At 43.5% G+C, this 23,170-nt stretch overlaps 1 protein-coding gene across 6 annotated transcripts; it reads right to left on the bottom strand.

The window, feature by feature from the left end:
- Positions 1 to 53: 53 nt before the first annotated feature.
- Positions 54 to 19,523, bottom strand: ndufaf4 (NADH:ubiquinone oxidoreductase complex assembly factor 4). 6 transcript variants are annotated; one of them, XM_059981380.1, is made up of 4 exons: positions 19,330 to 19,466; positions 14,904 to 14,998; positions 5,876 to 5,963; positions 54 to 2,373 (listed from the first exon to the last, which is right to left on the bottom strand). In XM_059981380.1, exons 2-4 carry the CDS (start codon positions 14,930 to 14,932, stop codon positions 2,074 to 2,076), a joined length of 417 nt encoding a protein of 138 aa, XP_059837363.1. In that variant the 5' UTR covers positions 14,933 to 14,998; positions 19,330 to 19,466; the 3' UTR covers positions 54 to 2,073. The 6 variants fall into 6 exon arrangements, with proteins under 6 accessions (XP_059837363.1, XP_059837364.1, XP_059837365.1 ...); XM_059981381.1 differs by having other exon boundaries at positions 19,303 to 19,440; XM_059981382.1 differs by lacking the exon at positions 19,330 to 19,466 and adding an exon at positions 18,167 to 18,395.
- Positions 19,524 to 23,170: the final 3,647 nt, after the last annotated feature.

Genomic DNA, 23,170 nt, shown 5'->3' with positions numbered 1-23,170 from the left:
ATATGCAAACTTTTCACTGTATGTGTGACAATAAATCAGATCCCATACATATATACATAATAAATTTATTGAAACAGAAGCAAACAAGGCAAATTTGCAAGGGGCACAAAGAGCAATGAGGTAAATACCTTCGGTTGTGTTGGCTGAGGATTACTTCCATAGTGTTTTAATTATTTTATTTGGTATGTGCTCCCGAGGGGCAAATACGGCACCACATCTATAAAGTGCCACCTTTACCCGTACGGCACTTAAAGGTCAGACTCCATTATCTGTTCACAGCTCTGAAATGGAACTTGCCATCATCTCACAGCTCCAATAGCTACAGAAGCCTAAAGCCCCACATCACCAGGTTCAAGCTTTCAGTTTTTGAACTGACTGGCACAGCCCTAATCACCAGTTTAGCAACAACCACAGTAAGTTAAAATGGAATTTTATTTGTTCCAGTTATGTTTCGTTGTAAAAATTGTGTATAATTTGTCTTTAATTAATGTTTGTTCTTGTGACTACAGCTTGTTTGATGCTGTGTACCTGTGATGACACTGCAAATAAGTTTTTCATTGCACCTGTACATACATGTACTTGTGCACTTGGCAATGAACTCCATTTCACTTTTAACTTATTGATGTTTTACATAAATCTGCAGGATATGTAGCAAATACAGGTGGCCCCCCGTTTTTCGAACGTTCGCTTTACGACAACTCGCTGTTATGTAAGACCTACATTAGTACCTGTTTTCACTAACCAAAGAGGATTTTCGCTTTTACAAAAAAAAGATGCCCGCTTTATACATGTGTTTACCCCGAGAAAGACTGTGATGACCGTGAAGCCCTGTGCGGGCAGTTGTGTGCGTACTCATGTACGTGCTGTTTTTTTCTCCAAATCGATTTTGGTTCGCTGTCTTCCCAATTTTGATAAGTGAAACTACACCGTACATACAATATTTCTACTTTATATAGGCTGTATATTTATCATATCATTCCTGCTTTTACTATATGTTAGTGTTATTTTAGGCTTTATGTGTTATTTGGTTTGATTTGGTAGGTTATTTTTTGGGTCTGGGAACGCTCAAAATTTTTTCCCATATAAATTAATGGTAATTGCTTCTTCGCTTTACGACATTTTGGTTACAAACGGTTTCATAGGAACGCTCCACCTTCAGATAGCAGGGGAAACCTGTAAGCATATTTGCTTATGAGAGATTCAAAACTTTTTCCACTGAGGCTAGGTGGGGGAGAAAAACAACCAGAGGACATGGGTTAGGGGTGAAGGGGGAAAAGTTTAAAGGAAACATTAAGGAGGCTTCTTCACACAGAGAGAGTTGGGAGTGTGGAACGAGCTGCCAGATGAAATGGTAAATGCGGGCTCACTTTCACCATTTAAGAAAAAGTTGGACAGGTACATGGATGAGAGGTGTATGGAGGGTTATAGTGCAGGTCAGTGGGACCAGGCAGAAAAATGGTTCGGCACAGCCAAGAAGGGCCAAAAGGCCTGTTTCTGTGCTGTAATGTTCTATGGTTCTCCTATCAATGCCATAGTTAGATACACCTGGTGTTTTGATCACAGGTTTAGTGAACACCATATTGAAACACAATGCAAACTGACACTAAACTGTAGTGTCAATGTTTTACTTTATTTAGAGATACAGCATGGAACAGGCCCTTCCGGCCAGAACCCACCAAATTAAATACAGGACATAATTAAAGGACAATTTACCAATGACTAATTAACCTATTAACTGGTATGTCTCTAGACTGTGGGAGATATCAGCACACCTGGAAAAAATCCCACAAGGTTCAAGGGGAGGAAGTACAGACTCCTTACAGGCGGTGCCAGAATTGAATCTGGAAAGCCCCAGGCTGTAATGGCATCAAACTGGTACGCTACCATGGCGCACAGGACTAATTGACAGGTTAGCAGTTCTACACCAATTTACACACATTACAGCATAGGTCTGAAATGTTAGCCATAATATCCATAACATTTCCATTACTCGCACATGTTGTACATCATAAATAAAAAAATAACATTTGGTTCCCTTTTTATAAAATATATTGACTGAAATTGTGCACATTATCACCTAGTTGATATCAGTTCCTTGTTCTTTTGCTTTGGAGGTAGAATTTTCATTTCGAAGGGTTTGAAATATTCCAGCAATCCTTTAACATCTTTAAGTTCTAGACTGTAATCTTCAGCTATTTTTTCAGCAGTCCATACTTCGGGATGGAGTTTGTGATTGTTGATAACAGCAAGAACTTCCACAATGCTCAGTTTGCCTTTTGGAACTTGTGTAATCCCTGCTGGGTCGTGATTCAAAGTGACTTTGGGAAATCTGTACTCCTGCAGCTGCTTGGACGTCTCATTGATTGGAACGTTCTGGAAAGACAAAATAACAACACTAGTAAAATATCTTTAGACAACAGCTTTCAATAGAAGCATGACTGTCAATTACAAAACATAGCATAGAATCATTCAAGGAGACACATGCACACAACTAAATAAAACAACTTTCCTCTGGGGCCAATGTGCAAAACACAGTACATACAGTCACACAGAGCACCCAGCACATAAAATCACAAAATATACTAGCACTAAGTCCCTAAGTGGCATGGCCTGAAGATTGATGATACATGCTGTCTTGGAGCCACGTTTCTGTACGTAAAACACATAGCAGTTCCTCATCTCGTACTGGGTCAGCTGCTGATGAAGGCAATCCAGCTGGCCTTCCAGGGAGCATCAATGGGACAGCCCCCCAACACAGCATGAATTCCAGTGCTCTCACTGCGCCTGTGTTCTCTCACACATCACCTGCGGTGCCTTCTCCCTTGGACGGCAGGTGCAGGCAATGCTGTGGCACGAAGGCTAGTCCACACAAGAACCGAGGTCCGAGGTTATTTATTTCAAGCGGCTTTTTGCAGGGGATAACAGTCTGACCTATTGTCTCATTCTTTCTCCGATACCCTGAAAACTATTTTACCTCGTGCCTATCCAATTCTTAATGAAAAGTTCTGAATAACTTCACTTCCACGATCCCCACAGTCAAGATCAGAACCATTCTTTGCATTCCCCCGATAACTGCTTCCTAATACTTTAAAACTGTGGCCCTCATCCTTAAATGAGAGCACGTTCTCTCCATGTACCTCATCCACTGGCTTCAACGGTCTTAAACATCTCCTCTCAGCCTCCTTTGCTTAACGCAGGGGTTCCTTACCACTAACCGATAAGTCCATGGGCCTCAGGCTGGGAACCCCTGCCTACACAAAGAAAACCTCAACATTAGTCTAATTGAAACCCTCATCCACAACTCATGAACAAAAAAAGAAATAAGATGTACATGTACAGAGCTAGCCATAACCGATAAGATAAATTGGTATATTACATAAGGACTTAACTAGAAATTACATGTACTTTCTTCAAAAGAGCACAGATTTATGTTGTTTAGTTCAGTAAACCAGACAAACTGATTTATAAGGCAGTAAAATAATCCCCTCAACACTGGATTTTAAAACTCTACAATGGACAGTCCCAGGCATGACTGACAGAGAAGGTTGGGCAGGGGGCTAACAACCACTTCTCGCAAAAACCCAGAGCTACAGAAATGCCACCAGTAGGTCCAAAGGTTTCATCCCTAAGAGAGTAAGGGTCTTTGAAGATGAGCTACACCTGGGGGCAATTTAAAAGACTGGCCCAGGACAGAGGACTCTGACAAGCCTGTGCCCCAGAAGAGGCGATGGGCTGAAGTATGTGTTTTTAAAATAATCTTTAAATTATATCAATTATCAAAGGGTTCCAGATTCCAGTCCATTTTTGGTCTGTTTTCTGTAGATAGCTTCACGTCCTGCAGCTGCGTTTTAAGTTCATTACAACCAGCTGATACAATTTCAGATATAAGCTAGCTATAGGGATGTATTTTACAGAGAGAGGTGGGTACATGGAGCGCCCTAGCAGGGTGGTTCTAGAGGCAGGTACATTAGGGACATTTCGGAGACTCTTCGGACACATGGATGATAGAAAAATGGAGGGAAGGGTCAAGCATCATGTCATTGAAAACTATAGCACAGAAACAGGCTCTTTGGCCCATCCAGTCTATGCCAAATTTTGTATGTTCTAAGTTAACAAAGCAAACTACAAGACAAACACAAGAGGAAAAAAAAATCAAATGAAAAAAAAAAAATCCCCTCACAAGATTTCACTACATTTCAAACATAAGAAAATCTGCAGGTGCTGGAAATTCAAAGCAACACACACAAATTGCTGGAGTAACTCAGCAGGTGAGACAGCATCTACGGAAATGAATAAACAGTCAACATTTCAGGCTGAGATCCATCTTTAGCACTGGAAAGGAAGGGGAGAAGTCAGAGTAAGAAGATTGAAGAAGTACAAGGAGGTAGGTGATAGGTGAAACTGGGGAAAGGTGGAGGGGTAAGAGCTGGGAGATTGATTGGTGAAAGAAATAAAGGGCTGGAGAAGGGGGGATCTGATAGGAGAGGACAAAAGACCATGGAAGAGGGGGAAGGGGTAGGAGTTCCAGAGGGAGATGATGGGCAGGTAAGGAGACGAGGTGAGAAGGAGAAACAGGAATGGGGAATGCTGAAGTGGGGGCAGGAGCAATAACCAGAAGTTTGAGAAATCGATGTTCATGCCATTAGGTTGGAGGCTATCCAGATGGGACATAAGGTGTTACTCCTCCAACCTGAGCGTGGCCTCATCCTGGCTGTAGAGGACCCTGCCATGGGCTGACATGTCAGCACGGGAATGGGAAGTAGAATTGAAATGGGTGGCCACCAGGAGATCCCACTTTTTGTAATAGATGGAGAGAAGGTGCTTGGTGAAGTGGTCTCCAAATCTGGCTGGCATCTGTCTGTCTCAAAGGACAATGGATGATGATCGTAAGTCTGGGCTGAAGTCATGGAGACCCTGAGATGCCCAGTTGTCAATCCCCCTCTCTGCCTCACCAGGGCAGTCCAAAGGAAAGCTTATAAAGCAATAGGTTTGGCACCAGCTTTACTGCAGGAGATCCTGGAAGAATTTTCAATGATGTCCAGCCACTCTGGGGGCTCCACTCTAGATGTGCTGTCTGGGTTTACTTCTGTCGTCTTCATCTCTCCTGAAGCTGCCCACAAGGAGCTACTTACCCATAGCTGGGGATCTGGTTCATGAGCACTAGGGCATGAGTGGGCCTGCTTGCATGGGTCAGACCTCCTCGTCCTCGACAGTTCAGCCTCAGTCCAAAAGGAGTTCAGTTTCTGTGTGTTGCCAGCCAGGAGGCACTATGTGAGGCTACATACTGGCAAGTAGAGACTTACATACTCAGCTCTCCTTTTCACTACAGCACATCACAACAGCCATTTTGACAGGTCTATCTACAGGAGGCCACACCGGGAACACCGGATACAGAAGCTGACCCCAACCAACTCCCAGGATGAAGTGTCACCTCACCTGGATGGACTGTTTGGGGCCCTGAATGGTAGTGAAGTAGAAGGAGGAGGGGCACATGTGGCACTTGTTCTGCTTGCAAGGATAAGCGCCAGTACGGAAATCAATGAGGAGAGACGAATGAACTAAGGAGTTGCACAGGGAGCAATCCCTGTGGAAAGCAGAGAGTGGGGGGGGGGGGGGGGGGAGGGGTAGATCTGCTGGATCCCATTGGAGACAGTAGAAGTTACAGAGAATTATGTGCTGGACGCAGAGGCTGGTGGGGTGGTAGGTGAGGACAAGAGGAGCCCTATCCCTGGTAGCGTGCCGGGAGGATGGTTAAGAGCAGACATGCATGAAATGGAAGAGATGCGATCGAGTGCAGCATTGATAGTGGAAGAATTGAAGCCCCGTTATTTGAAGAATGAAGACATCTCAGTTGTTCTGGAATGAAAAGTCTCACCATGAGAGCAAATGCAGTGGAGGCAGGTAAACTGAAAGACGAGGATGGCATTTCTCCTTGAATGGCATATGAAAGTACCAATCCATCACTGAAATGGAAAAGACAGGTGAATGCACTCATTCTGTCCTCAAGTACCTTCATCTTCATCTCATAATCTACCTCATTGCAACCTTGCACCATACTGTTTAGCAGCACTGAACTTTCGCTGTACTATCACACAGCATACGCGATGGGCTGAATGGCCTAATTCTGCTCTTCTGATGGTCTGATTCTGCTTTTTCATTGCTTTACAGTTAATGAAGTGGTAGGCAGAACAGAGGAGCCTCGCAGGACACTCTATAACCCTAAATCTAAACCCCGTAAAAAGGAGGTACTGATAGCAGGGGACTTAGTATCACAGGGTTTGAGAATTAGGTATGTATTGACAAGGAGTCTCGTACAGTGTGTTGCCTACCAGCAGCACAAGTAGGAGATCTTGCTGGACAAGTAGATGAGCTCCTGGCAGAGCTGGGTTGAATCTAGTAGTCAATCTGCACTTTGGAACAAATGACATAGGTAAGGGCAGGCTGTCAGTTCAGCAAGACAAATTCAAAGAGTTAGGTGGGAAGCTCAGGGTCAGAACTTCGTGCCATGTGCCATTCCAGGCAGGATGGAGAAGATTAGAAGATTTAATGCATGGTGCAGGTTAGCGGGGCATAGGTTTATGGGACATTGGAGCAGATGATGGCAAATGTATGCCTCAGTTAGTTGAGGACTGTTCAAACTAGGGAATGGGAGGGTAGGGGAAGTAGAATAGGCTGTTCACAACTTTTCAAAAAACAACTTAGTGGAGAATAACATATTAGGACATAAATCTATCATAGGCTTCAAAAATATCAAAATGGGTCTGAATAGGACAAAAATATCAGTAATGTAAGATGTAACTATGAAAATGAACAAGGGAGAGCCAGTGGATGTAGTGTACCTGGACTTTCAGAAAGCTTTTGATAAAAGTCCCACATAGGAGATTAGTGGGCAAAATTAGGGCACATGGTATTGGGGGCAGAATACTGACATGGATTCAAAATTGGCTGGCTGACAGGGAACAAAGAGTTGCAACTAATGGATTCCTTTCGGAATGGCAGGCTGCGTCCAGTGGGGTACCGCAAGGTTTGGTGCTGGGACCGCAGCTGCTTACAATATACATTAATGACTTAGATGAAGGGATTAAAAGTAACATTAGCAAATTTGCTGATGACACAAAGCTGGGTAGCAGTGTGAAATGTCAAGAGGATGTTATGAGAATGCAGGGTGACTTGGACAGGCTAGGTGAGTGGGCAAATGTATGGCAGATGCAGTTTAATGTGGATAAATGTGAGGTTATCCACTTTGGTGGCAAGAACAGGAAGGCAGATTACTATCTAAATGGAGTCAAGTTAGGAAAAGGGGAAGTACAACAAGATCTAGGTGTTCTTGTACATCAGTTTATGAAAGCAAGCATGCAGGTACAGCAGGCAGTGAAGAAAGCTAATGGCATGCTGGCCTTTATAACAAGAGAAATTGAGTATAGGAGTAAAGCGGTCCTTCTGCAGCTGTACAGGGCCCTGGTGAGACCCCACCTGGAGTATTGTGTGCAGTTTTGGTCTCTAAATTTGAAGAAGGACATTCTTGCTATTGAGGGAGTGCAGCGTAGGTTCACAAGGTTAATTCCCAGAATGGCAGGTCTGTCATATGTTGAAAGATTGGAACGACTGGGCTTGTATACACTGGAATTTAGAAGGATGAGAGGGGATCTGATTGAAACATATAAGATTATTAAGCGATTGGACACGCTGGAGGCAGGAAGCATGTTGCTGCTGATGGGTGAGCCCAGAACTAGAGGCCACAGTTTAAGAATAAGGGGTAGGCCATTTAGAACAGAGATGCGGAAAAACTTTTTCACCCAGAGAGTGGTGGATATGTGGAATGCTCTGCCCCAGAAGGCAGTGGAGGCCAAGTCTCTGGATGCTTTCAAGAGAGAGTTAGATAGAACTCTTACAGATAGCGGGGTCAAGGGATATGGGGAGGGCAGGAATGGGGTACTGATTGTGTATGATCAGCCATGATCATAGTGAATGGCGATGCTGGTTCAAAGGGCCGAATGGCCTACTCCTGCACCTACTGTCTATTGAGTATTAAGAATAAATGAGTTGGAATTATATGCAAGTGTGAATGATATAATAGCAATAACAAAAACTTGGCTGACCTCAGAAGATGGTGATGAATATATTATTAAAGGATATACTTTACTTCGGAAAGATAGGCAAGATCTTAAAGGTGGAGGAGTCGCCATATACATAACAGAGAATTTAAACATGAGGTTACTTATGACAGGAGATGAATTGAGACTTAGGGAAGATGTCTGGGTGAGAATTGAAAACTACCAAGATAAAGGAATAATAATGGGTGTATGTTATAGACCCTCTAACGCTGATGGTGATTTTAATAAACTTTATCACAATATTAACAAAGCAAGTTCTGAGGGTGACGTTGTAGTTACGGGAGACTTTACTGAGTGGCAGAACCCAGTGACTAAGGATTATAGGAAAGTGAATTAATTGTGTCATTGAATGATTGTTTTTTGACCCAGATGTTAATGCACCAACAAGAAGGGAGGCCTGTCCAGATTTGATATTCAGTAACAATCAGGATAGGATTTTGAGTACGGAAATTGTTTAGTCTCAAAGTACTTTTCGGAGTATTTTAGTAATAACCAAATCTATTAAATTGAATTTCAGAAAGGCAAAGTTTGTGCTGATGTGGTGAAAACTTCAGATGGTGGAAGGAGCTGCATGGTATTGAGTCGGTTGAGGAACTACAGGGTCAAGTTAAAGAGGTAATAGCACAGTGCAGGAAATGTGCAGGAATACCCAAGGTCAAGAGAAGTAAAAATAACATTAGATCAACTACATGGTGGAATAAAGATACACATAAAACTTATTGAAGAAAAGACAGCTATATAAGGGATACAAAAAAAACAGTAACGATGTTAACCACAAGGTATTTGAAAATATGAGCACTATAGTCAGGAGGGAAGTTCCGATTGCCAAAAGGCAGGTTGAGAAGGATATTGCTAATATTAAGATTGACCCTAAGATTTTTCAATACTTTTAGTAGCAAAAGAAAAGTCAAGGAGAAAGTTCAGCATATTAGGATTAATAGTGAGGTGTCAAATTATGCAGAGAAGGACTAACTCATATTTTGCTTAAGTATTCATCTGTGAAGATGTTAGCAATATGCCAGTAAGTGTAGAGACAAAATAAGATTGTTTTAATCGACTTAGGGATCTTAGAAAGTGAGGTTCTGCTTCAGCTGAAAGGCTGTAAGTTAATAAATCTCTGGATCCAGACAACATATATCCAAGGGTAATAAAGAGGTCTGTGACTAAATATACAAACCCCTAACATGTATTTTTCAAAAGTCATTGAAGCCTAGTGGAATCCCTAAAGACTGGGAATGGGATAACATTCTCCCAGTTAACTCTGGTAACTATAGACCAGCAAGCTTAATGTGTATCATAGGTAGGATAATGGAAACAATAATAAAGAATGAGTTGAAAAGCAATTAATAAGAACAGGCATATTAGCAGAGAGCCAGCATGGGTTCAGAAAGGAGAAATCATGTTTTACTAATGTGTTGGAGTTCCATGAAGAGACAACTAACATTTATGATAACAGAGTGGTTGATATCATTTACTTTCAGAAGGCTTTTGACAAGGTACCTCCCAAGAGGTTAATAATCAAATTACAGGAGATAGGGATTCAGGGTAAGGTGTGTGAATGGGTGCAGAATTTGCTCAAAAACAGAAAACAGTGAATTATGGTGAGATCAATTTCATACCTCGAAGATGCTATAAAATGGGGATCTGCAGGGGTTGGATTTGGGGATGCTGCTGTTTTTAAACTTAAATCAATAATTTGGATAAGCTCATAACAAATAAACTAGTAAAGTTTGCTGATGACACAAAATTAGATAGATGGGCTGATAACATTCAAGCAGCAGAATCAATACCGTTAGATCTAAACAAAATCCAGATGTGGGCAGATAAATGGCAGATGAAATTTAATTCAAGTAAATGTAAAATATTACATATAGAAAGTAGAGGCATTAGATATAAATATATAAGGGGGGGGGGGTCTTGAGTTAGAAAGTGCACTGTATGAGAAGGATTTGGGCGCCCCAGTAAACTCATCACTATCAACATCTAAACAATGCACAGAAGCAATTAGGGAGGCTAATAGAATATTGGGCTATATAATGTGCTCAGTGAAGTTCAAGTCTAGAGACGCTCTCGTTCTGTATAATGCACTTGTGAGGCCACACCTTGAGTACTGTGTACCATTTTTTCTGAGGGATGTTAAGGCACTGGTGAGTCCAGAGAAGGGCAACCAGACTCATTCCAGGTCTGCAGGGTATGAGCTGTGAAGAAAGATTTTAAGAATTAAATCTTTTTAGCCAAAATAGATGTAGAATGAGAGGAGGCATGATATAAGTTTTCAAAGTCATTAAGGGTATAGTTAAGGTGGATGCCAGCTGCTAGTTCAAAATTAATCTAACATAAAGGACATGGGGCCAGAAGTGGAGACTGGTGAAGTGGAGATTTCAGAATAACATCAGGAAGCACTTCTTTACACAGCGTGTTGTGGACACACGGAATAAACTACCTAGTTGTGTAGTTGAGTGTAGTACCTTAGAGACTTGTAATTCTGAACTCGATAGTTATTTCAACACACAATGTGAGTTGGAATTTGCCAAGCTTTGTTGGGTCAAGTGGCCCGTTCTTGTTAAAAACTTTCTAATGTTGTAATGAATTGATCTATACAACCAGTATGCAAGACAAGCTTTCCACTGTATCTTGGTACATACGACAATCATAAACCAACTTACATTCACTACTGCACACTGAATTGTCAGTGACTGGTGAAAACTCAATATAATTTGAAGCTGTGGAACTGGGTGGAGTGAGAATGATCAGACTCTCTACCCTAGTCTACCAACTAGGGTCCTTAATGATAAACAGTATAAAGAAATAACAGTGCTGTTATAAGGGTTTATCTTTTACAATTTTACAGGTTCAAAAGCCACTTCTAAAAGCCTTTCACTACACAAGCCTTCTAAATCATTGTTAAAGTCAGTAAAACTGGCATCCGAGATGAGTAAGTCAATAAGACACAACACACAAAATGCTGGAGGAACTCAGCAAGTTAGGCAGCATTTATGGAAATGAATAAATATTTAAATGAATAATGAGTAAATGATTTTACGTTTCAGGCCGAAACCTTGCACCCATGACTGGAAAGGAAGGGGAAAACACCAGAATAAAAAGATGGGGGGAGGGGAAGGAAGACCAGCTAGAAGATGATAGGTGAAGCCAGGTGGGTGGGAAAAGTAAAGGGCTGGAGATGAAGGAACATGAGAGGAGAGTGGACCATGGGAGAAAAAGGGCACCAGTGAGCGGTGATAGGCAGGTGAGGAGGAGAGGTAGGAGGCCAGAGTGGGGAATAGAAGTGGGAACAGGGAGGGAAATTTTTACCAGAAGGAGAAATCGACGTTCATGCCTTCAGTTTGGAGGCTACCTAGATGGAATATGAGGTGTTGCTCCTCCACCCTAAGGGTGGCCTCATCATGGCAAAAGAGGTGGCCATTGACCTACATGTAATGAGAATGGGGATAGATATTGAAATGGTTGGCCACCAGGAAATTCCACTCTTGGCGGATGGAGTGGGGGTGCTCAACAAAATGGTCCTCCAATTCTCGTTGAGTTTCACCAATGTAGAGGAGGCAGATTCAGGAGCACCAGATGTCATAATATACAGTAAATGCACTTCATGCCAACTTGTACATCTACAGGATTTTTCATCTGTCAGTAGTATCTTATATGCTGTATGTGATATATACACTGTATTTTGCACCTTGGTCCCAGAGGAACATTATTTTGTTTAGCTGTATACATAATAATGAACTTGACATCGATGTTGTACAAAGTTCACAAGTTGCAATATAACAGTCTGACAATCTGTACTTAGTCACAGAAAGTGAGGGATGATATTCCCTAAACAACAGCAATAATTCCCTGCTTGCTTGTTTCTGCACTGGAGTGTTAGTCTAGAGCAGGAGTTCCCAAACTGGGGTCCACAGACCCCTCGGTTAAGGGATAAAAAATGTTGAGGACCCCTGGTCTAAAGAGTTTTGTGTTGCATTGGAACTTAAACCCAGAGATGCATTTCATAATCAAGTCTGTTGCCAACAGAGGCACAGCTCCCACTGGGTAACAAATACCACCTCATCAGCATCACAAATATCCCATCCATTAAATAGGAATATCATTCAACTGAAAATAGGTAGCACTTTACAAACCAAATGCCAGATTTCTTCTTGGTTCATGAACTCATGAACACGATCTCACTATTCCTCCTATACCATTTACTTTTAGTGATTATTTCTAGTATGTCTTTACGTCTTGCTCTATACTGCTGTCATAAAACAACAAATTTCATGATTAATGTCAATGAGAATAAACCTAATTCTGATTCAAATGTACACACACTGGCCACTGAGTGGATGTTCATGGTCTTCTACCACTGTAGCCCACCCACTTCAAGGTTTGATGTGTTGTGCATTCAGAGATGCTCTTCTGCACAAAATTGTTATAACAAGTGGTCATTTGAGTTATTGTCACCTTCCTGTCAGCTTCATTTTCGCCCAAAGAACTGCCACGCATATAAAGTTTTTTTGTACCATTCTCAATAGAAATTGTTGTGTTATAAAATCTCAGATCAGCAGTTTCTGAGATACTCAAACACCCTGTCTTGCACCAACAATTATTCCACGGTCAAAGTCAGTTAGATCACATTTCTTCTCCATTCTGATGTTTAGTCAGAACAACACTGAATGTCTTGATCACGTCTGGGTGCTTTTAAGCACTGTTACTGTCACAATTGACCGATTAGACACTTAACATGATTCAGCTGCTTCCATCTGGCAAACAGCATTAAAGCCAGAACCAAAAGGCTATGGTACAGCTTCTTTCTACGAGTCATTAGACTTTTAAATTCACATGTCTAAACATTGCAACAGAGTCATAACGCGAAGATTTTTATTCCGTCACTTTGTGGGATGGATGTAAGATTTAAATAAATTCTAATTCATGCATTACCAAACAGGTGTACAGGTGTACCTAATAAAGTTCAAAGTAAATTTATTATCAAAGTACATATATGTCACCATATACATTCCTGAGATTCATTTTCATGCGGGCATACTCAATAAATCCATATTAGAATAACCATAATAGAATCAATGAAAGGTCACACCAACTTCGGCATTCAATCAGTGTGCAAAAGACACCAAATGATGCAAATGCAAAAAGCAAAATATAATAAATAAACAAACAAAAACTTCTAAGAACTTGAAGTGAAGAGTCCTTAAAAGTGAGTCTATAGGCTATGGGAACATTTGAGTTGAATTGAATTGACTGTATTTCTTACATCCTTCATATACATGAGGAGTAAAAATTTTCACGTTACTTCTCGATCTAAATGTGCATTGGGCAATTTATAGAAATTTATAATAAATAGTGTGTACGACAGGACAGTCAATATAACACAGAAATACAATTACATCAGTGAACTAATCAGTCTGATGGCCTGGCGGAAGAAGCCATCCCGGAGCCTTTTGGTCCAGGCTTTTATGCTGTGGTATGGCTTCCCGCATGATAGCAGCTGGAACAGTTTGTGGTTGGGGTGACTCGGGTCCCCAATGATCCTCAGGCCCTTTCTTACACACCTGTCTTTGTAAATGTCCTGAATAGTGGGAAGTTCACATCTACAGATGTGCTGGGCTGTCTGCACCACTCTCTGCAGAGTCCTGCAATTGAAGAAAGTACAGTTCCCATGCCAGGCTGTGATGCAGTCAGTCAGGATGCTCTCATTTCTGCCCCTATAGCAAATTCTTAGGATTTGGGGGTCTATACCAAACTTCTTCAACCGTCTGAGGTGAAAGAGGCGCTGTTGTGCTTTTTTCACCACACAGCTGGTGTGTACAGACCATGTGAGATCCTCGGTGATGTGTATGCCGGGGAACTTAAAGCTGTTCAATTTTATTTGTGGGATTATTTGAAAGGTTTCATTGTGATCTCCAGCAAGTACAGACTCAAAGCTATCAAACGTTCCTCGTATGATTACCCTTTCATTTCCTGAATTATCCCTAGCAACCACTCTGAACCAGCGCATCTTTTCTTAGATAAGGAGCCCAAAATTGTTCACAATACTCAAGGTGAGGCCTCACCTGTGCCTTATAAAGCCTCAGCATTATATCCCAGCATTTGTATTCTAGACTTCTTGAAATGAATGCTAACATTGCATTTGCCTTCCTCACCACTGACCCAACCTGTAAGTTAAGCTTTAGGGTGTTCTGCACAAGGACTCCCTAGTCCTTTTGCATATCAGATTTTTGGATTTTCTCCCCATTTAGAAAATAGTCCGCACATTTATTTCTTCTACCAAAGTGCACATGCAAGCATTTTCCAATATTGAATTTCATTTGCCAACTTCTTGCCCATTCTCCTAATCATTTTAGGTCTTTCTGCAGCCTACCTGTTTCCTAACCTGATCAGAGGGCTAAGCAGGTGCTACACCTTGCCCACAGGCCACACTTGCAGGCCTGTGGAGGGAAGGAATGCCTCCCGTCTTGCCAAAGGGTTTCAGCCCAAAATGTCAACTGTATTCCTTTCCATAGATGCTGCCTGGCCTGCTGAGTTCCTCCAGCATTTTGCATGTGTTGCTCAGATTTCCAGCATCTGCAGATTTTCTAGTTTGTGATTGCCTTACACCTCCTTTGGTAGAGACATATCTCCACCCCACATCCTAATGTATACTATCTCCATTTAAAACAAAGAACATATCAAAAATATTAGCATACAAAAACCAAAGGGCCACAAGAGAAATTAACCCCCCCACCACCATGGTGTAATGTTAAACATTCATCGCTAGGCATCTTTTACAACACTTACCTTCGATGAATAATCTTTTGAATCAACATAAACGTTTTTCAGAAAAGTCAAAAGCTCTTCATTTTTGTTGTGAACTTCATTTACTTCAGGATGATCTGCAGAATTAAAATCAAATTTTAATGTTCATGGCTACATGTTCACATCAAAAGGCCTAAATAGAGTGGATGTGAAGGGGATGTTTCCTTTGGTAGGGGAGTCTAGGACCAAAGTGCACTGCCTCAAAACAGCAGGATGTCCATTTACAGCAGAGGTGAGGAGGAACTTCTTTAGCCGGAGGTGATGAATTAGTAGAATTTGTTGCCATAGGCAGCTGTGGAAGCCAAGTCATTGGGTGTATTTAAGGCAGAGGATGATAGGTTCTTGATTACTCAGGGCATGAAAGGCTACAAGGAGAAGGCATGAGATTGGAGTAGAGAGGTTAATGGATCAGCCATGATAAAATGGCAGAGCTAAGTTGATGGGCCAAATGCTCTAAATTCTGCTCTATATCTTATGGTTCATTAATGGAATTTGTCACAATTTCAGAAATTATTCATAGAACAATATAGCACAGTACAGGCCTCTCAGCTCATAATATAGTGCCAACACTATAACCTCTTCTAAGATCCATCTAACCCTTCATTTCAGAATAAGAATCAGGTTTATTATCACCAGCATGTGAAGTGAAATTCGTTAACTTAGCAGCAGTAGTTCAATGCAATACACAATATAAAAGAAAAAAAAAACAAAATAATGATAATAAATAACTAAATCAATTACAGTATACATGCATTGAATAGATTTAAAAAAATGCAAAAAAACAAAAATACTATATATTAAAAAAGTGAGGCAGTGTCCAAGAGTTCAATGTCCGTTCAGGAATTGGATGGCAGAGGGAAAAAAGCTGGTCCTGAATCGCTGTGTGCTTCTATACCTCCTACCCGATAGCAAGAGCGAGAAAAGGGCATGTCTCCCTCCATTCTTCTACCAATCCTATATCTGAAGAGTTTTTTAAAAAAAACATCCCTGACGTATCTGCGTATGACAACCGCCCCTAACTCACCCATCACTCTGTGTACAAAAAGATACCTCAGACATTCACTAGGGATACATTTCCTGAACTTAAAATTAAACTATCCTTGCTTTGGGAGATAATTTAGCTGCATGATATCTGAAATGCCAGTACTAAATTTTATTGAAATATATAGTCAAAATATTAAACAGACAGCAATGTGTGGAGGTTTTTGTTCCATATTTCCATATGAAGGCATATGGGGCACCATCACTCTCCGAATGGTTCAAGGGCCAAGAACTCGTGTGAGAAAAGACAAAAGAAGCTCTTGTTTTTCTTCAGCTCTGGCTTTACAGGTCCAGGATCTGTCAATGTGCTACATTGTCTGATGCAGAGTTTGAGATCAATTTTTGTCAGTCCAGGCAATGTACCACATCACTTTACAGACCTTCGCTCTGGAAAATTTCAATTGGCTTGAAGTTAGTAACATCATTAAACAACAAAGCTTAATGCAGTTGGCACAATCACTAATCAGAGTTCGATTCCCACTGCTGTCTATAGGGTATTTGTACATTCTGCCTCTAACCACGCGTCTGGGCGCCTCCGTCTCCTCCCACATTCTAAAGACTTACATGTCAGGCTTAGTAAGCTGTGGGCATGCTATGCTCGTCATTGACACAAATGACAAATTCCACTGTACATGTGACCAATAAGGCTGACCTTTATCTTTAATCTTTATATCTGACTGTACAGGAAGAGTCAGGCGATAAGGATGGGTGACAGAAGAACAAATGATAGATCAACATAGTGACACTGATGGAATATTCTAAGATTAGCTTTATTTACTAGATTAGTTTTATTTGTCATATTTCATTGAAACAAAGTGTAATGAGTCATTTGCATCAAATAAAATCAGCAAAGATTGTGGTGGGCAGCCCACAAGTGTCACCACACCTCCAGTGCCCACAACTAACCCTGACCCATACAACTTTGGAATGTGGAAGGAAACCAGGGCACCCAGAGGAAACCCACATGGTCACAGGGAGAATGTACAAAGTCCTTACAGGCAGAGGTGGGAATTGAACCCCAATCTTACAACGAGCGCTGTAAAGCATTGTGCTAATTGCTACTGTGCTGTGCTGCCCTGCAATTCTTTTTATTCTTAGTTTGGCTTCAATAATTTAGTACAATTTCTATCTCAACCACAAGATAACAAATATCCCCAAAGCACTTTACAAGGGCGCTATCAGCAGGGGAAAAAAATTATAGAAACATAGAAAACCTACAGCACAATACAGGCCCTTTGGCCCACAATGCTGTGCCAAACATGTACTTACTTTAGAAATTACCTAGGGTTACCCATAGCCCTCTATTTTACTAAGCTTCATGTATCTATAAAAAAGTCTCTTAAAAGACCCTATCATATCTGCCTCCACCACTGTTGCCAGCAGCCCATTCCACACACCCACCACTCTGAGTAAAAAACTTACCCCAACATCTCTTCTGTACTACTCCCCAGCACCTTAAACCTGTGTCCTCTTGTAGCAACCATTTCAGCCCTGGGAAAATGCCTCCCTGACTATCCAGACGATCAATGCCTCTTATCATCTCTATCAGATAGATAGATAGATAGATACTTTATTCATCCCCAAGGGGAAATTCAACATTTTTCCAGTGTCCCATACACTTATTGTAGCAAAACTAATTACATACAGTATTTAACTCAGTATAAATATGATATGCATCTAAAATCACCCTCCCAAAAAGCATTAATAAATAGCTTTTAAAAAGTTCTTAAATAGTTTACTAAAGTGCATTGAGTGGTAACTTAAGCTCAGTCCTAACCCCAGCACTTTAACATGTCTTGCCCCTGGTGGTTGAATTGATGAGCCGAATGGCGTTGGGGAGTAATGATCTCTTCATCCTGTCTGAGGAGCACCTCACCTTACATCCTCCATTGCTCCAAGGAGAAAAGGCCAAATTCACTCAACCTATTCTCATAAGGCATGCTTCCCAATCCTTCTGCACCCTTTCTATGGCTTCCACATCCTTCCTGTAGTGAAGCGACCAGAACTCAACACAGTACTCCAAGTGGGGTCTGACCAGAGTCCTGCATTGCTCCAACCATATCCAGGAATGACTCCCAGAGTCAGTTCAGTCCATACACTGTAGTTAACAAGTCACCAGAGAACTCAAACTCCAGTCCAATTTAATTGTGGATTTATTTGAACATGTCCTTTGCTACCAGAGAAAGTAAAGCTATATTACAGACCTGCTAGATGCCAGTGGGTTGTTTTTGCGTTCATGGGTTTAAAGGCAGAGACTGGGCAGCCAGCCAGCCTCAAAGTCACCTTAACCTCGTGTAACCTGTTTGAGTTTGCCCCTTAGTGCACACGAGGCAGGCACAGTGCAAAGGAGATGGGTAGGGAGAGTGAGTCCCGAATCGTCCCTCCAACAGCACCACCTCTCCAACCCCTCCACTGTCCCCTGTCACCCCCGGCTCTCACCCCTCCACTGTCCCCCCCTCACCTCTCCACTGTCCCCCCCTCACCTCCGGCTCTCACCTCTCCACTGTCCCCCCTCACCCCCGGCTCTCACCCCTCCACTGTCCCCCCTCACCCCCGGCTCTCACCCCTCCACTGTCCCGCCTCACCCCCGGCTCTCACCCCTCCACTGTCCCCCCTCACCCCCGGCTCTCACCCCTCCACTGTCCCGCCTCACCCCCGGCTCTCACCCCTCCACTGTCCCCCCTCACCCCCGGCTCTCACCCCTCCACTGTCCCCCCTCACCCCCGGCTCTCACCCCTCCACTGTCCCGCCTCACCCCCGGCTCTCACCCCTCCACTGTCCCGCCTCACCCCCGGCTCTCACCCCTCCACTGTCCCGCCTCACCCCCGGCTCTCACCCCTCCACTGTCCCGCCTCACCCCCGGCTCTCACCCCTCCACTGTCCCCCCGTCACCCCCGGCTCTCACCCCTCCACTGTCCCCCGTCACCCCCGGCTCTCACCCCTCCACTGTCCCCCCGTCACCCCCGGCTCTCACCCCTCCACTGTCCCCCCGTCACCCCCGGCTCTCACCCCTCCACTGTCCCCCGTCACCCCCGGCTCTCACCCCTCCACTGTCCCCCCGTCACCCCCGGCTCTCACCCCTCCACTGTCCCCCCTCACCCCCGGCTCTCACCCCTCCACTGTCCCCCCTCACCCCCGGCTCTCACCCCTCCACTGTCCCGCCTCACCCCCGGCTCTCACCCCTCCACTGTCCCCCCTCACCCCCGGCTCTCACCCCTCCACTGTCCCCTCGTCACCCCCGGCTCTCACCCCTCCACTGTCCCCCCGTCACCCCCGGCTCTCACCCCTCCACTGTCCCCCCGTCACCCCCGGCTCTCACCCCTCCACTGTCCCCCCTCACCCCTCCACTGTCGCTCCAGGCACGCACCGGTACCCGGGTGTCTCGGGGCAACGCTCGGTTTCTGCTGGCCCACTTGCCGGTGCACCCGGTTCTCCAAGTTAAAATTTCGCAGAGCCCGCGCCAGCCGGCCTCCCATCCTCCGTCCGCCTTCCCCCGGTCACCGGAACCCGGAGCCGGCGAGGCAACAAGCGGGGACCGCGGGCCGCGGCGAACTCCGGCGGCAGCGCCTCCTCTCGGAGAACCGGTCCGCTCCCAGTTCCCGGCCGGATGCAGACACACACTAACACACAGATACGTATACTGTGCACTCACACCCACACACATCTACACACACTCTCTCTCCCTCAGACACACACAAGACACATACATACACTCACTCACACACACACACATCTACACACACACTCTCTCTCCCTCACACACACACAAGACACATACATACACTCACTCACACACACACACATCTACACACACACTCTCTCTCCCTCACACACACACAAGACACATACATACACTCACTCACACACACACATCTACACACATACTCTCTCTCCCTCAAACACACACAAACACACACAAGACACATACATACACTCACTCACACACACACATCTACACACACTCTCTCCCTCAAACACACACAAACACACACAAGACACATACATACACTCACTCACACACACACATCTACACACACTCTCTCCCTCAAACACACACACACACACACAAGACACATACACATACATACATACATACATACATACATACACTCACTCACACCCACACACACATCTACACATACTCTCTCTCCCTCAAACACACACAAACACACACGACACATACATACACTCACTCACACACACACATCTACACATACTCTCTCTCTCCCTCAAACACACACACACACACACAAGACACATACACATACATACATACACTCACTCACTCACACCCACACACATCTACACATACTCTCTCCCTCAAACACACACAAACACACACAAGACACATACATACACTCACTCACACACACACATCTACACATACTCTCTCTCTCCCTCAAACACACACACACACACACACACACAAGACACATACACATACATACATACATACATACATACATACATACACTCACTCACACACACACATCTACACATACTCTCTCTCTCCCTCAAACACACACATACAAGACACATACACATACATATATACACTCACTCACACCCACACACATCTACACATACTCTCTCCCTCAAACACACACACACACACACACACACACACAAGACACATACACATACATACATACATACATACATACACTCATTCACACACACACACATCTACACATACTCTCTCTCCCTCAAACACACAAACACACCCAAGACACATACATACACTCACTCACACCCACACACATCTACACATACTCTCTCTCTCCCTCAAACACACACACACACAAGACACATACACATACATACATACATACACTCACTCACACCCACACACATCTACACATACTCTCTCTCCCTCAAACACACACAAACACACACAAGACACATACATACACTCACTCACACACACACATCTACACATACTCTCTCTCTCCCTCAAACACACACACACACACACAAGACACATACACATACATACATACATACATACACTCACTCACTCACACCCACACACATCTACACATACTCTCTCTCCCTCAAACACACACAAACCACATACATACACTCACACACACACACATCTACACATACTCTCTCTCCCTCAAACACACACACACACAAGACACATACACATACATACACACACTCACTCACTCACACCCACACACATCTACACATACTCTCTCCCTCAAACACACACAAACACACACAAGACACATACATACACTCACTCACACACACACATCTACACTCACTCTCTCTCCCTCAAACACACACAAGACACATACATACACTCACTCACACACACACATCTACACATACTCTCTCTCTCCCTCAAACACACACACACAAGACACATACACATACATACATACACACACTCACTCACTCACTCACTCACTCACACCCACACACATCTACACATACTCTCTCTCTCCCTCAAACACACACAAGACACATACATACACTCACTCACACACACACATCTACACATACTCTCTCTCTCCCTCAAACACACACACACACACAAGACTCATATACATACATACATACATACATACACTCACTCACACCCACACACATCTACACATACTCTCTCTCTCCCTCAAACACACACACACACACAAGACACATACACATACATACATACATACACTCACTCACTCACTCACACCCACACACATCTACACATACTCTCTCTCTCCCTCAAACACACACAAGGCACATACATACACTCACTCACACCCACACACAGACACATATACACACACCTACATAGACACAACTACACACACTCGACACATAACTTACAGACACACACACACACACACACACACACACACACATAAACACTCACCCACACATAAACACTCACACACACACACAAACATTCACACAGATACACGCACATAGGGAGACAGAGAGAGACGCACAGATACACACAGACACATACACAGAGTACCAAATTTCTTAGTGTTCACCTGGCGGAGAATCTCACCTGGTCCCTCAACACCAGCTCCATAGCAAAGAAAGCCCAGCAGCGTCTCTACTTTCTGCAAAGGCTGAAGAAAGTCCATTTCCCACCCACCCCCCATCCTCATCACATTCTACAGGGGTTGTATTGAGAGCATCCTGAGCAGCTGCATCACTGCCTGGTTCGGAAATTGCACCATCTCGGATCGCAAGACCCTGCAGCGGATAGTGAGGTCAGCTGAGAAGATCATTAGGGTCTCTCTTCCCGCCTACACAGCCATTGACACTACACGCTGCATCCGCAAAGCAAACAGCATTATGAAGGACCCCATACACCTCTCATACAAACTCTTCTCCCTCCTGCCATCTGAGAAAAGGCACCAAAGCATTCGGGCTCTCACAACCAGACTTTGTAACAGTTTCTTCCACCAAGCTGTCAGACTCCTGAATACCTAGAGTCTGGACTGACAACTTTCTGTGCTATTGTCTTGTTTATTATTTATTGTGATGCCTGCACTGTTTTGTGCACTTTATGCAGTCCTGGGTAGGTCTGTAGTCTAGTGTAATTTGATCTGTTTTGTTTTTACATAGTTCAGTGTAGTTTTTGTATTGTTTCATGTAGCACCATGGTCCTGAAAAATGTTGTCTCGTTTTTACTGTGTACTGTACCAGCAGTTATGGTCGAAATGACAATAAAAAGTGATGACTTGACTTCACACACACACACACACACACACACACACACACTGATCTATACACAGCCTATACCCTCTCACACATAGACATGTACACACAGAGACATACACTGAAAATAAACCTGAGTCTGATTGGGATCGGGAAAATAGGAAGAGACTGTTCAGTCATTGAAGCTTTTTTCTGATGTGCCCATAATGCAACGATCCCTCGAAATGATTTCACAGCTGCACTGACCAACCATTGCTCTCAGCAGGAAATTTTTACACAGCCCGAAAACTGCACAGTACTTTATATTAACATCATATAAAAAAATTCTAGCTGCGTGGCACCAAAGGTTATGTGCGTGGGACTATTTCAAATACTGCGTGGTCGCACCCCCGTGCAGCTTCAGGAGAACAATGCTGAGATGCACAGGGCAGAGTCCACTTCTCTGTAGCCCATGTGCCTGCACCTTCTGCCAGTGCAATGGTGTTATCCTTCTGTTTCCTGCACATTCATGTAACTAAGAGCCTCTTAGTGAG

Source organism: Hypanus sabinus, chromosome 10 (assembly GCF_030144855.1).
Source record: "Hypanus sabinus isolate sHypSab1 chromosome 10, sHypSab1.hap1, whole genome shotgun sequence".
Taxonomy (NCBI): domain Eukaryota; kingdom Metazoa; phylum Chordata; class Chondrichthyes; order Myliobatiformes; family Dasyatidae; genus Hypanus; species Hypanus sabinus.
Note: the sequence above shows the minus strand (reverse complement) of the source record. Positions and strands in the feature narration are given on the sequence as shown.